This window comes from Hippopotamus amphibius, chromosome 6 (assembly GCF_030028045.1).
Source record: "Hippopotamus amphibius kiboko isolate mHipAmp2 chromosome 6, mHipAmp2.hap2, whole genome shotgun sequence".
NCBI classification, from domain to species: Eukaryota; Metazoa; Chordata; class Mammalia; order Artiodactyla; family Hippopotamidae; genus Hippopotamus; species Hippopotamus amphibius.
This window is the reverse complement of record NC_080191.1, coordinates 121,646,815-121,662,292: the sequence shown is the minus strand read 5'-3', so window position 1 is coordinate 121,662,292 and position 15,478 is coordinate 121,646,815. Positions and strand designations below refer to the sequence as shown.

At 44.0% G+C, this 15,478-nt stretch overlaps 1 protein-coding gene across 1 annotated transcript in view; it reads right to left on the bottom strand.

Annotated features, from left to right (window-relative positions):
- The window catches only part of LOC130854956 (uncharacterized), a 40,433-nt gene extending 25,563 nt beyond the window's left edge, over positions 1-14,870 (bottom strand). The window contains exons 1-6 of the mRNA XM_057737789.1: positions 14,841-14,870; positions 11,417-11,645; positions 9,468-9,620; positions 3,964-4,112; positions 1,503-1,643; positions 954-1,099 (exon numbers count right to left, since the gene is read on the bottom strand). Coding sequence (XP_057593772.1) covers positions 954-1,099; positions 1,503-1,643; positions 3,964-4,112; positions 9,468-9,620; positions 11,417-11,596 — 769 coding nt within the window. The 5' untranslated portion in view covers positions 11,597-11,645; positions 14,841-14,870. The remainder of the gene's footprint in view (positions 1-953; positions 1,100-1,502; positions 1,644-3,963; positions 4,113-9,467; positions 9,621-11,416; positions 11,646-14,840) is intronic.
- Between the last annotated feature and the right edge of the window lie 608 nt (positions 14,871-15,478).

Genomic DNA, 15,478 nt, shown 5'->3' with positions numbered 1-15,478 from the left:
TACTAGTTTCCTATTGCTCTAGTAACAAAGACCACAGACTTAGTGGCTTAAAACAATACAGGTGTATTATCTTATAGTTCTGGGGGTCAGAGTCTGAAATGGGTCTTATAGGCAAAAGTGAAGGCATCAGTGGACGTGCATTCCTTTTGCAGGCTCTGGGGAAGAATTCATTTCCTTGTCCTTTCCAGCTCCTAGAGGCTGACTACAGTCCTTGGCTCACGGCCCCTTCCTCACTTCACTCCAACCTCTCCTTCCACTGTCACATCTCCTTCTCTCTAACTCTGACCCACTTGCCTCCCTCGTATAACAATCCTTTTGCCATGTGAGGTGACGTAGTCACAGGTTCTGAAGATTAGGACAAAGACATCTCTGGGGGTCTGTTATTTGGCACCCACACATTCTCAGGAGGTAGAATCTCCATGGATCACTGGGAGGTCACTTTTTTTTAAGAGAATTTTATTTATTATTTTTTGGCTGTGTTGGGTCTTCGTTGCTGTGCGTGGGCTTCTCTAGTTGTGGCATGCGGCGGCTACTCCTTGTTGCAGTGCGCAGGCTCCTCATTTCAGTGGCTTCTCTTGTTGTGGAGCACAGGCTCTAGGTGCATGGGCTTCAGCAGTTGTGGCACATGGGCTCAGTAGTTATGGCACACGGGCTCAGTAGTTGTGGCACATGGGCTCAGTAGTTGTGGCACATGGGCTCAGTAGTTGTGGCACACAGGCTCAGTAGTTGTGGCACATGGGCTCAGTAGTTGTGGCGCATGGGCTTAGTCACTCTGCAGCATATGGGATCTTTCCAGACCAGGGTTTGAACCTGTGTCCCCTGCATTGGCAGGTGGATTCTCAACCACTGCACCACCAGGGAAGTCCCTGGGAGGTCACTTTTAATCACAAAGCAACGTTTCCTTCTTTTAAATAGCCCCAACAGAATTTAGGGCCAACTTCCCCACTGCTTACCTTGGAGCAGCTGAAGGGGATTCCTGGGGTCTGGTGAGGAAGTGGCCAGCTGGTCTTTCCCCTGCATCTCTGCATACTCTGCTAGGGGTCTGAGGAGACCCAGAGCTCCAAAACATTGCAAGTAATTGCCATCAAGGTGCAGCTCACTGGGGGAAGGGGCGAAATATACTGTTCATTTGATGTTCTTTCCACTTTCTCAAATTTGGATTTGAGGTCTTTGCCTCATAAAATAATAGATCTAGTTACAAAATAATAAATAAATAATCATAATAAATAATGATAGACCACAGCATAAAAAGTAGACATAGTAACCACATCAGCTGGCCAAAACGTGCATTTAGCACGACATCCTTGATTCTCAAACGTAACTAAAGGATCTTTCTATTATATTTAAGAAAAGGAAAACAAAATAAGTAGCGGGGAAGAAGATTAAAAACATAATAAAAAATCAAAGGACCTCATGGCTAGTAGGCTCTGTAAGTAACTGGTTATATAAGTCAAGACGGAACAGTGCCAAGTTGTGGGAGAGGGCGCAGGGGACCCTCTCACCAGATGGCGCTCTGGCGTATGACGGAGCCCAGCCTCGGCCCGCTCTGTGGCCCCAGACCACAGTAGCGCAGACTAAGGCCTTGAAGCCTTTGGTTGTTCTCCAGGCCTGAGAAAATACTCTCAATTTCTTCATTCCCAAATCTAAAAAAGATGATAAGAGTGAATAAGTAACTTTTAAAACGACGTCACCCATTAGATTATTAAGTTTAAGGCACTCCCCAGGGCAGTTAGAGGCACTTTTGCTGGCCCTCAGTTTGGGCTTCCGGGGCTGGCTGTGGGGGTGGGCTGGGATGACTGGCGGGGGGGTGGGGTTGGGGGGGGGGTGGCGGTGGCCTGCTTGTAGAGGAAGGGGGACCCCTCCCCAGCAAAGGGAGCAGAGGACCATTTGAAGTACCCATTCAAGGAAGCAGAAGGAGAGCAAGTTGTGAATCCTGACAGGAGAGGTGGCCCAGCTGGCAGGGACCAAGAAGTCTGGGAAGACCCTGTGGTACTAGGACTCTGTGAGGAGAAGCCTTTTAAGCCACGTCCAGGGCAGGTTCAGGAAATTTCAACCTCTCAGCCCTCCTTGGCCCTGAGGTGCTCCTTGCCTTGAATGGCACAGTCACTAGAGTTTGCAAAGTGAAATCACAGCCGTCAATTCATTCACGCTGGCAGCAGCCTCTAGGGATAGGTAGGTGTTAGGTCAAGAAACCAAGAACCAGTGAGATAAAGGGACAACTTCAGGGAATTTGGAATGTCAAGGCTTGAACTTTAAAATGAAGTGAGTAGTATTAACAGAAATAACTTTTAAAATTTATTAATTCATTCAACAAGTAATTATTGAGGGCCAGCTACCATGGTGGCTGTGGGGATGCAGCTGTGTGTGAGAAAGAGGGCATCCTGCCCGCTGGACTTCACGGCCTATCAGGGAAGATAGTGAGGAAGGAGCTCCAGTCTCCAGAGGCCGATAACCTGCAATCTGACCAGTGTTGAGGTCTCAGTGCTGATTCCCAGCTACCCACCCCTGACAACTCTAGGCATCTTAGCAGCAGCAGGATTTCCACTGACAATTAAAACCAGCTGTTTCCTGAAGGTGGGAATTCCTTCTTTCCTCTTTCTTTCTTCCCTCCAGTGTAGGTCTCTGGGTCCAGCACAGGAACTGGAGTCTAGAGAGCCTTTTAGCAGTGGGTCTGGTCCTGCTTGGATCAGCTGGGGAGCGGGGGAGACTCTGTGGCTGATCCTGCATCGCTGCACGGTGTCCCGAGGACCCTGGCCTTCTGCTGCCCTGTGTTAGGAGACCCTAAGTCTCCTCCCAGCATTTCAGAACCCCAGAGAACCTCCACAGAATACTGGCTCTCCCCAGCTCTTGCTGATGGGCTTACCCACCATCCCCACCAGGGCCCTAATAAGATCCTAGTCCTTTAATGCGGACTTTGTGTCATTGTGGTACCACTTCTCAGGCATGACTCATCTCTTTCATTTCATAGCCCACTGGACTTTTGAGTACAAGGCATCACCTGACTCCATGGGAAGAGTCACGAAATCATAGACTTGGGAAGGGGAAGCGATCATCTCATTATAGATCAGAGAGGTTGCGTGACCTCCCACAGATCACACAAGCAGTTTGAAATTGTTTATGGATGGTAAATTATAGACCCCAGCAATCTAGTATCATGGATCAGAGGTAGGTTCTGAATCAGACACTGGATTCAGATCTAGGCTCCATCCCTAAGAGGTGAATGGCCTTGAACAAGCCCATTAATCCCCCTGAGTTTTTCCTCACCTATAGTAAAGCGATAGAAATGGTACATATCTATCATTATGTATCATACATCTCTATGTAATGGTAAACATCTATTTACTGTTGGGAGAAAAAAATGAGAAAATCCATGCACTGTGCTTGGCACACAGAAAGCCCTCAGTTACCATTAGCCGGTATTGTTATTATTCCTATTATCACTACCCTTGACCTCCCCGACTGCTTGGTGCCCAGCCCTCTGAAGGGCTCTTCTCTAGCACCACACCTTTCCTCCCACCTCCTCTGCTGGTGAATCCCTAGGGAATTATGGTTTCCCTTATCCAAACTACCACTAAAATGTATATCAACACCTTTTGTGATATTCAGATTTCCTTCCTTGCATTATACATAATCAAGAGCACATCTCCTCCCTCTACTGTACCGAGGACTCCCTTGGACAGTGGTATTGCCTTAAATATACTTGTATCTTCCTTAGCAATGAGCACTGTGTCTTGTACAAACTGGCCTTCAACAAATATTTGTTGAAAGAATAAATGAATGACTAGAGACTCTTTTTGAGAACCCTAACATTTCTCAGGAACGTGAACTCTAAGGAGCTTTCACAGGGTCCATTTCAGCGATGACTTGATGAGGCACAAAGAACCAGGACATTTTCCTCCCTTGCCTTTGCCTCCCCCACTGACAGCAGGAAGGGCCTCGAGGGACCTCCACATTCCACCTTACTTGCAGTAATCGAGGACAAGAAAATGCAAACTGCTGAACTGCAGAGCCTTCCCAAGTCTCCCCAGAGACCATGGATCCATCTTGCAATCAATGAGTTCGAGGGTGGTAAACGGGCAGGTGGTGCACCCCTTCGATTCCAGAAGCAAAGCCTGAGAACGCAAGGTAAAAAGTGCTGACACAATGAAGACAAACGTGCTGTGTTATGTTCCTTCAAAGTCACTTATGTTAATTAGCTCAACATTTTGTCCCCTAAGATAACTTTCTAATTACCCAAGAAGAAAGTGGCATGAAAACAAAATAATTTCCCTTTGAAACAAAGACTCATTGGGAATTCCCTGGTTGTCCAGTGGTTAGGGCTCCGTGCTTTCACTGCCAAGGGCCCGGGTTCGATCCCTGGTCGGGGAACTAAGATCCCACAAACTGTGGGGTGTGACAATAAATAAATAAATTAATAATAAAAAATTTAAAATTTAAAAAAATGAAGACTCATAGGAAACACCAAGCTTTATGCTGAGAGACTGTAGCACAATATAAGCACAAGTCTAAGGCAAGGTCACTTCCTGCGGTAAAGGTAACGAAAGATCCCAATGGCAGTTAAATCCCTAACTGATAGGAGAGAGTATTTAAAGCTACAAATCATGAAGGCCACCTTTTAGCAATTATAACCACCACAACCTGAGGATTCTCTCAGTTCAGAATTGAAGCCTGCAAGTGACTTTGGTGGGGCGTGGAGGATTCAGGGTTTTGTGAGGTAATGACATGTTGGTCAGAGATAGGATTCCAGATTATACCTTGGTTGAGAATAAACAAGCCCTTGCAACCTTAACTACAGAGCTGATGCCTGAGTCCTCTTTAATGAGAGCAGGTCTAGTTTGAGTGCTGGATTGGATTTCTCAAGCTGTGTTTCTGACAGAGGAGGCCATGTGGCACATCACTGCTGATGTTAACATTGGTCTGTGCAAAACAGACTCTGGACCAGGTCCTGAACATCTCAACCAGTGGTTGGCAGTGTCACCCTCTGGGGCACCAGCACTGCTGTGGGCAAGACCACGGCCACCTCCGACAGAATTCCTCAGCAGCCTCCAGATCACCAAGAGGGCTGCGTTTCAAAGAACTGCGAAGCATCACTGTTAACGTGCGTGGACAGCATTCTCTTTCCAGTTTGAATGGACGGGGTACCCTGACTGAGGCTCTGAGTGAAAACAATGAAAACAAAGCTATATACGTATATATATTCACTTAATGAATTCATTTTATTTGGTGGATAAATATGCCAAAACATGGTAGCCCACTAAAGGGCAGGAACTGGAAAGAGAAATAATAAAGGGCCCTTTGTTTTTTTGTTTTGTTTTTCTTTGATAGTTTGTTTCACCTTTGTCTTTTTTTTTAAGAACTTTTATTGAGATATAATTGACATACAATAAACTGTGTATGTTTAAAGTGTATAATTTGATATTTTTTCTTATTAGTAATGTATATATGGCAATCCCAATCTCCCAATTCATCCCACCCCAACTGCCCCCCCCACTCTTCCCCCATAAAGAGGTCTCTGTGATGGACGATGTGCTGAGATTTTCTTTTGTTCAATGGGAAGTGATCATAAATATTCACGTGATGAATGAATCTGGATGGACAGGTCCAGAAAGCAAGTAGAAGCTGAGGTGATTGAGCTCAGGAAAGAAGATAGATTTAAGAGCTGTCTGCATAGTGAGGGTAGTGGTGAAGTGTCAGAACAGGAAGAAAAGATGGAGTGAGGAACTTGGGGGAAAGTCTAGTGTGAGCTGGACTGCTTTATTTTCCTGAAGACATTGAAATAAAAACAAGATAAAACAGAATAAAAGAAGTCATCAATTACAGTTCATTGACTTTTTCAGATTTTATAAAATGTGTAAAAGTGTTGTGGGGTGGTAAATAAAATATTTTTGTGTTTCTGCTGTTAGAACTTTGCAGGGCTCAGCTCACCAGCTCTTTTCCCTCCGCTTCCAGGAGGGGCAGCCCCCAGCCTGGGTCATCTCTCTGAGGTTCTCAAGGGCTCCAAGGAGGTTGGACTTCAACTTAATAACAACATAGGAGAAGCTACAAAAAAGTACAGGCTCCCGTCTTTAGAATCTGGCTTTGGTGGCATGAAGAATAAAGAAAATACCATGTCCTGAAACAGACACTATTATTGCGCCTGTTGCTACAGTATAGTTTCTCTGAATATAGCAGCCTCAAGGTGGGACAGACTGAGGTGTGGTCTATTTTCAGATCTGTAGTGTGTTAACGCTACTGTTTCCTGCTATTTGCCTCTTTTCTTTGGTTCAGTATACCCTGTCCGTCTTGCCACTGTCTGTTTGTCCAGCTGCTTCTCATCTCAGCTCTGGCTCTTCATTTTCTTTCACGAAATGCTTGCTGGTTCCTGGTTATATATTTAAAATATCTTTTTTAAAGTTTGTTTTAAAATTGTTGTCAAATACATATAAAATTTACCATCTTAATCATTTTTGAGTATAAAATTCAGTCGCATTAAGTATATTCACATTATTGTGCAAGCCTCACCACCATCCATCTCCAGAACTTTTTTCATCTTGCAGAACTGAAACTCTGTACCCATTAAACAAAAGCTCCCATTCTACCCTACCCTAAACCCCTAGCAACCACCATTCTACTTTCTGTCTCTGTGAATCTGACTACTCTAGGTACCTCATATAAGTTGAATGATATAGTATTAGTCCTTTGGTGTCTGACTTACTTCACTTAGCATAAGTTCTTTAAGGTTCATCCATGTTGTATCACGTGTCAGAATTTCCTTCCTGTCTAAGGCTGAGTAATATTCCATTGTGTGTATATACCATATTTTGTTTACCCATTGGTCTGTCAATAGATATTTAGGTTGCTTCCATCTTTGGCTATTGTGAATAATGCTGCTATGAACATGAAGTACAAATATCTCTTTGAGATCCTTTTTTCAATTCTTTTGGGTTTGTACCCAGAAGTGGAATTGCTGGATGATATGGTAGCTCTATTTTTAAGTTTTTTGAGGAAGCACCATAGTGTTTTCCATAGTAGCCGCACCATTTTACATTCCCACCAACAGTGCACAAGGGTTCCAGTTTCTCTACATTCTCATCAACACATTATTTTCTACTTTTTTTGACAGTAACCATCCTAGTTGACATGAGGTGGTATCTCATTGTGGTTTTGATTTACATTTCTTTAATGATTAATGATGTTGAACATCTTTTCCTATACTTATTGGTCATTTGCATATCTTTGGAGAATGTCTATTCAAGTCCTTTGACCATTTTAAAATCAGGTTGCTTGTTTTTTGGTTGTCAAGTTCTAGGATTCTTTATATAGTTTTGATATTAGCCCTTATCAGATATATAATTTGCAATTATTTTCTCCATTTTCACTCGGTTGATTGTGAAGCACAGAAGTTTTTCATTTTGATGTAGTCCAATTCATGTAGTTTTCCTTTTGTTGCCTATGCTTTTAGTGTCATATCCAAGAAATCATTGCCAAGTCAAATACTGTGAAGATTTTCCTCTATGCATTCTTCTAAAAGCTTTTAAAATATCTTTTTAAAATGTGTTGATTGGCAAGTTAGTGAGGAATACCCAAAGGTCAATGAATGAGAGAAAGTAGGACCCCAGAGGGGTATGCAGGGCACTGAAGCTACCTTTCCCTTTGAAAGCATCATTAAAGCAGTAAATCTGAGCTTTGATTTTAATGGCTCATCCAGTCTAGGGGATAGGAGATTAGGCCCAAGGTGAGGAATCTAACAGGAAATCCTGCATAGAAGTGTGGCACAAAACATAAAGTGGATTGTAGCGTTATGTCCTTAGAGTAAGGATGAACTAGGAATAAACCCAACTCTCCCTTCCCCAAAGGATCTCAGGGGAAATGGCCCATCTCAAACTGATAGTGAGTGTATGGAAAAAAATATGTGCCCTGAGAACTCACAAACTAACCTTAGCACAGGTTTGCACCCTGAATTAACATCACCTGGATGGTTCAGAGAACACTCAGATCAAGAATTGAGTTTCATGTTGCTCTGAGTATGTGGCAGAAACAACTGCAAATCCTCTCTGGAGAAAGCTGTCTGCAAATCAGAGCTCAGGGAATTGCCACACTAATTTTTTTCTTTTTATGAAATATGAATTTACAGTAAAAAAGAAATCACAAAAACATACAAAGAAATGTCACCATAAGTAAGAGCCAGTAGAAGCAATATCAGACTTCAAAGTAATTCAGATTATTGAAACTATTAGACACAGATTATAAAATAAATTGAAAACACTCAGAGAAATAAAATAAGGGATTTTCAAACAAGCAAGAGACTAGAAATATTAGTGCTCTTTTTGTCCTGTTTGAGAAGTTTTTCTCTTCCCCACAGTCATGATAGTATTGGCCTATATTATCTTCTAGAAACTTTATTGTTTTTCCTTAAATTTAGAATCCATCTGGAATTGATTCTGGGGTATGATGTGAAGTAGGAATCAAGCTTCTTTATCTCCCATACCGTGTATTTTAGCTTATCTTGTTGCCCTCAGTGAAAGGATTGATCTGAATTTTCTTTTTTTAAATAATTTTATTTATTTGTTTGTTTACTTATTTATTTACTTTTGGCTGCATTGGGTCTTTGTTGCTGTGCGCGGGCTTCCTCTAATTGCCGCTAGTGGGAGCTACTTTTCCTTGCGGTCTCATTGTGGTGGCTTCTCTTGTTGCGGAGCACGGGGCTCTAGGCTCGTGGGCTTCGGTAGTCGTGGCTCACAGGCTCTAGAGCACAGGCTCAGTAATTGTGGCACGGGCTTAGTTGCTCCCAGGTATGTGGGATCTTCCCAAACCAGGGCTCAAACCCGTGTACCCTGCATTGGCAGGCGGATTCTTAACCACTGTGCCACCAGGGAAGTCCCTGAGCTGAATTTTCTGATTTGCCCTTTCCAGAGGTAAAGCCCTGTACGTGACTTCTCACTCACAATAATGGAAGTTCGATTTAAAAAATAATAATATTTAATCTATAAGTGTATATCCAGCAAAACTATCATTCAAGAATAAAGGATAGCAGTCAAAATTAATAGACATGGAGAAATCTTGACAACATAATGTAAGTACAAGAGTAAGTTACAAAATCATACACGAAGTACAATTCCATGTATATAAGTAAAAACAACATGCATGGCGTTGATACACATCAACTCTAGGCTAGTAGTACCTCTGGGAAGCAGATGAGGGAAAAGAAGTAAGATGACACTTTAGCTTTTGTATTTGTAAATATCTGCAATTTTCATTCCCTCAAAAGTATATTACATGATAGTGAGTACATAGATGTCAGTTCTGTTATTTTTTGCACTTTTGTATGTTTGAACTATTTCATTAAAAATATTTTTTTTTTTCAAAAAAAGAAACCCTTGCAGCATATCGGTCAACAACCAAATGAACTATAGCTGGAACACATGATGTAATATGCTTATATCCAATTTTAAGGTTAACTGAAGAGATTTTTAAAACGCATGACTCACGAGTCTGGCGATCTCTGGATTGCTTAGTTGAAAGCCCCAGATGCAGATCTCTTTCCCCAGCACGTAACACTCATCCCGAACTGTCATGAGCAAAGGTTCCAAGGAAATTGGTAGGATGCTTGGTGGGGAGTCATCAGGTCTTATGAGTACAAACTGAAATGTAAGAAAAAAACTACAGGTAGGCACCATTAAGAGAGGTCCATGTATCTGAATACATGGAGAAAGAATATTGTCATTAGATAACATCAGAAGAACATTTAAAATAGTTATTAACTTTGGATCAAGTGTGCATTGGGGTGATACTTCAACACAAATTGAAGGTGTTTCTGTTATATGTAAAGCTCCATGAAAAGTCTCACTGGGCAGAGATTTTTCTAGCATGTTACTGTCCTTTATTGGGTCAAGAAATCAATTAGTGGGTTGTAACCAGCTTTTTTTTCTTTCCTTCTTTCTGTCTTTAATGAAATAGAAAAGGGAAATTATCTGAGTGTATACTATGCTATAAGGAATAATTGTCTCATGACACTTGTATTTTAGTGATATTCAAAATAAAAATGGAGACCCAATCAAGGCAACCCACCCACCCAACATAAACAGCTCTTATGGTCATAGTGATTCACTCCAGGACTTATATATTGGGTCATGATGTTAATTATGTTTCTGATGGTGATTGTAATTAAAAATATTTGGAAAACATTGCTGATGAGGTTATAAATCTGAGCAAGATTTATGATGAACCCTTAGGATTAAGTGAAGCCTAATTATAAAAACTATGATAGGAAAAAAATGAACTAGTAATTATTTTACCACAAAAAGGATGACTCTGGGAAGCTCCTCCATTGGGATGAGCCGGGAGATGTGGGGCAGGGGCGGGGAGACCAGAGAAGCAACTGCAAAAGAAGGAATTAGAAAGACCTAGGAGGGCAGGTGGGGCGAGGAGAGTAGAAGGGGTGGAGGGGGAAAGGCTGAAGGGACCAGAGAAGAGAGGGAGGAGGGCAGCTGCCCTGGGAAGTAGGAGTTCAGGCAGAAGAGAGAGATGCTTAGAGAGGAACTCCAGGAGGGTCTCTTTGTGGGGGGTGCAATGTAATCACCCTCCCGTTCCCCAAAAACATTCAGGAAAAATATGGGTGGAATGGATTTGTGTCAAAGTCACCTTGAAGTAATGATTTTTAAAAGCACCCATCTCTAATCATTTTGTTTAATTAGTTGCCTTGTTTAACACAGCATTTTAGGAAATCAGTAGGTATGTGGTTATTAAAATACTGTCTTTCTGGGCTGTTGATAGAAAAGTTGTAAAGCTGGACAGTCCATCTTTGGGTGCCAGGCTCCCCCTTCTGGTCCATCAGGTGCTCCTTCCCAAGAGCTGACCATTTAGTTTCACTGCTGGCCTCTCTTCTTTCCCCCTCACACCCAATCCCTAGATTTAATCTCAGAAAAGATAAGACATCACATTTTTCTCTGAAATCCAAATGATGTGTTTGCTGACCTTACTGCAAGTGAGATGGGAGGGGTGAGCGTGTGCAGGTCTGGCCTGATGGCATGGACGCATCAGCTGTCAAGGCAAGGAGACATTCTTTTGGAGGGGTCAGGAGTGCTGGGGAGGGAGGTCCTGCAATGATGACAGAAGTGGTGCTTTTGAGCTGAGCTCTCCAAATGTAGAGTGGGAGGAGGGATGAGTTGGCCATTCCAGAGGTGAAGTGGTGTGAGAAAAGGCAGACCTGCTGGAAGGACTGGGATGGGCATATTGGGAGAGAAGAGGAGGGTGGTAGGAGGAGTGCTGAGCAGACCTTGGTGCCAGAGTCAGGCTTTGGACAGCACACAGGCAGGAAAGCAGAGGGGGTGACACCACCAGTTCTGGGCTTGAGGGGATTAAGGATCCATGTTCTTTGGGAGGAAACCCTCGTCAGTTCACTTCAGGGAAGACTAAGGAAAGGAGAGGATACACTCACTTTCCTGAGAATCCGCTCATGGTTGATGCTGGTTTTCAAGTCCCTTTTGATGGCTGGACACATGGACGTCTGAGTCTGTGCACAGTGCTTCTCATATGTTTTCAGGAACTTTTGAAGAGTTGGAACAATGGGTAGGAGTGCTCCTTTAGTTTTTCCTTTTCCTTCCTTTTCTCTAGGCATTGTTTCATAGTGTTAGATTCCACTTAGATTCTGAAAACAGTAACTTGCCCTGAAACCCAACACATAGATAGATGTCTTTTTAAGGAGCAGATCACTTTCCCCACTAAAAATTAGCAAATATTGCTGCACACCCTTCTCTGAAAATTATAAGGTGCTTCACTAATCTTAAAATGGGAGTGGGGAATCAGAATAGAGCATAAAATTTCAGTTTGCAAAGTCTGTACTCATGGTACCAGGTTCTTTTAGATTGTTTAAAATGGGGGCAGTACTCATGGAACTCAATTATAAAGGAACACAATTAACATTAATAGTGGGTATCAAATATTTCCAAGGACATATTGATTTAAAGTGATAATTCTCGTTCTAGACATAATTCTTACCAGGCAGTAATTATAGTGGTTAAAAATGTGGGATTTGGAGAGGAGCAGACCTGCATTTAATCTTATCTCCACCACTTGATTCACTGGGTGGCCTTAGATAAGTTATAAACACCCTTCAAGCTTCCATTTCCCCATCTGTAAAATGGGTTATGGTTGTCATAAGGGTTAAGTGAGATAAGTTTATAAAGCACTGCACAATGCCTGGCACAAAGTGGAAGCATTCAATAAACTTTATTATTATTATTGATGTTATTATTATTCTGCTGGCCACAATAATCAGTACTGATTTTGTCAGTGGGATTGCTGGATCATATGGTAACCCTATTTTTAGTTTTTAAGGAATCTCCATACTGTTCTCCATAGTGACTGCACCAGTTTACATTCCCACCAACAGTGTAGAAGTGTTCCCTTTTCTCCACACCCTCTCCAGCATTTATTATTTGCAGCATAAATTTGTGTTTTATATATTTTGAAGCTATGTTACTAGGTACCTATAAATTTAGAACTGATAAAATTTCCTAGGGGATATACCCTTTTGACATTATTTAGTATCCCTTTTTGTCCCTAGAAATGCTTCATGTCTTAGAGTCACAGATCACAAACTGTGTACTGAGGTGCATGCAGGCACTGCAAACTTACAGGGCACTTGGCATATTTTTAATTTTTAACAGAAAGCTAGCAACATCTGTTAGATGCCATATGAGCTACTGGCGGTAGTTCACATTTTCAAATTAGGTCACACTTGCATTAGTATCCTATTGCTGCATAACAAATTAGCCCATCAGGAGTGAAAAACATTCTGGAAAAGGAGAGTGAACCCAGCAGAATATAGAGACCGGGTACTGGGGTAAGGGAAAATCACATTACTAATAGCTCTGGTTGAGACTTTATAGGTTGTCTAATCCATCTAAGCCATCACTGGGATGACCAACTGTCCCAGGACTTTGAGTGCTAAAGCCAGGAAAATGCTGGGCAGATCAAACTGGTTATCCACCCTACCACTCCCCCTACCCATGGCCGCCACCCAGCTGTAGCCCCAGAATTCTGCTCACAGCTATGCTCCAGCAGTTGCTGCAACCAGACTTGGCAGCTACCCAACACCTATTTGCTATCTCGGGCCTGGTCTAACTCCTTGTTTTACATGGAACAAAGATGAGGCCCAGGAAGGGAAAGAAGGGATTCGCTCTGGTCAAAAATAGAACCAAGCCTACTGACTCCCAAGACCATTTTTGGACAGCATCTCAGGTGATGCGTATCATCAGGCAATTGGCAAACACTGCATGGCATCATGGGAGACTGGGTGGGTGGGAAGGGGGCGGCCCAGGCTTTGGGTCAAGAGAAACTGGTTTGAATCCTGTGTCTGTCAATTATTAGCGGGGTGATTGTGGGTAATCCATTTTACTTCCCCAAACCTTGTTTTCTTCATCTGTAAAGATGGTGGGAATATTACCTCTTTGACATTTGTGAGGATTCAATGAGATAACAAATGTAAAGTTTTTGTCATCAGTAACATGGAAATGATGGTGAGGAACAGTTGTTATGAGGAATAATGAGTTAGTACACGACAAATGCTAGGAAAAGAGCCTGGCACACAGTAAATGCTCATGAGGGAGCCTGAGGCATAGTGAGGTCAAGTGATTTGCCTAAGGGCAGACACCGGCAAGTGGTGCAGTTGGGATTCAAATTCAGACAGCCTGGCTCCACAGCCCAAATTGGTAACCACTCTGAAGTACCACCTATTAGATCCTGTTTTGGATTGAATATTTGTGCCCCCCCCCCCCCAAATTCATATGTTGAAGCCCTCATCTCCAGTGTGATGGTATGGGGCCTTTGGGAGGTAATTAGGGTGACAGGAAGTCATGAGGGTAGGGTCCTAATGATAGGATTAGTGCCCTTATAAGAAGAGACACCAGAGACCTTACCCCCAACCCCCCCACCCCTAAGCTGTCGAATTTGCCATCACCTACAAACCAAGAGAAAAGGCTTCAAAATGAAACCCACCTTACTGGTGTCTTGATCTTGGATATCCCAGCCTCCAGAACTGTGAAAAACAGATTTCTGTTGCCTTTGGTGTTTTATTATGGCAACCCAAGCCGACTAAGACAAGTACTATAAGATATTACTGTTCACAATATCAAGTATTTCTCATCAGCCTTTTCTGGGTATTTACAGACGCACAAAGTATACACACATACATTCTATTAAAACCCTCTTACATCTTGAGCTTTTCACATAATATTTTATCATGAGTTTCTTTCTGTCATTTCCGTAAATGTGTAAATGTGTGGCCCAGGTGAGCAACTACCTAGGTGCTAAAGGCCACCACTGATTGGCTGATAAGTTAATGAATATTTATTGGGGGCCTAAGGAGTAGATACCCCACTCTATGCTAGGTTTTCTCATCTTGTCTAGCTGTGACTCTCCTGGAAGTGCGACGGTGGGGATGGAGGCTGACGGGGTAAGAGTACGGGCCGAGGGCCCAGCCCTTTGTCCCAAGGAGGAGGGTGAGAAGAGCCGCGCTCTGATCCCCTGCCCGCCCAGCTCCAACATCTGCTGGTTCCCAAGCGACAAGGAGAGGGCGGGCAAGCAGCCGCTGCCTTCTTCAAGACCCCTGATGCACGCAACAATTTCAACAGATTCTGGAAAGAATCCTCGCTACCCACCGAGGCTGGAAATCCCTGGGGATGTCCTGGTGGGGAGGGCCGGCGTCGTTGGCGCGGGGGAGGCGCAAGCACAACCTCCACGGAGCCCAGGTCCCAGCCGGTCTGGAGCATCCAACCAAGGGCCTCACGGTTCGGAGTGCCAGAGCAACCGCCTCCCTCTTCCCGCACGCTCCCCGCTACTGGCCTGCGCCCGGCACTCACTCGGGTGCACGGTCCCTGCGTCCCTCTCCGGGTGGCTTCCGGCGTCGGGTGTGCGCCATGGAGACGGCAGCCAGGGGCGGTCGCAGCGAGGGGCGGAGACTGGAGGGGGTCAGTGACCCGCGAGGGGCCGGAGCTGGAGGGAGAGAAGAGTCGGAGGCTGGAGGAGGAGGGCGTGGAAGCAGGAAATATAGTTCCAGGGTTCGTCCGGGCTCAGCCCCGGACCTGGAGAACTCCAGGTGCCTTCTCTGCGGGTCAAGGTCTTCGCAGCCAATGGCGCTGCGAGGGACGAGGTCTAGGAGGCGACAGAAGCTGGGGACCCGTGTCCTTTGTCATCAGTGGGGCATTAGGGGCGAGGAGCAGAGCTCTCCAAAGGATAGATGCCGCCGCCTGTTACCCGCCCGCGCGATGTTAGCTGTGGACCGCACCAGAGCCCCTAACATGGTTTTTGAAAGAAACCGAATTATGAGTGGTGGTTACAGCCCACAGCAATAAGCAGAAACCAGTGTGAGGGGACTCTCCTGCCCACTAGAGAGGTTTCCTTTTGCAGCTTTTTTTTCTCCCCAATCCCAGGGGAAAGGGGGCGCCAGGATAAAGGAGGCAGTTCAGGGGATCCTGCGAGTTTCCCTAGAATATGAAGG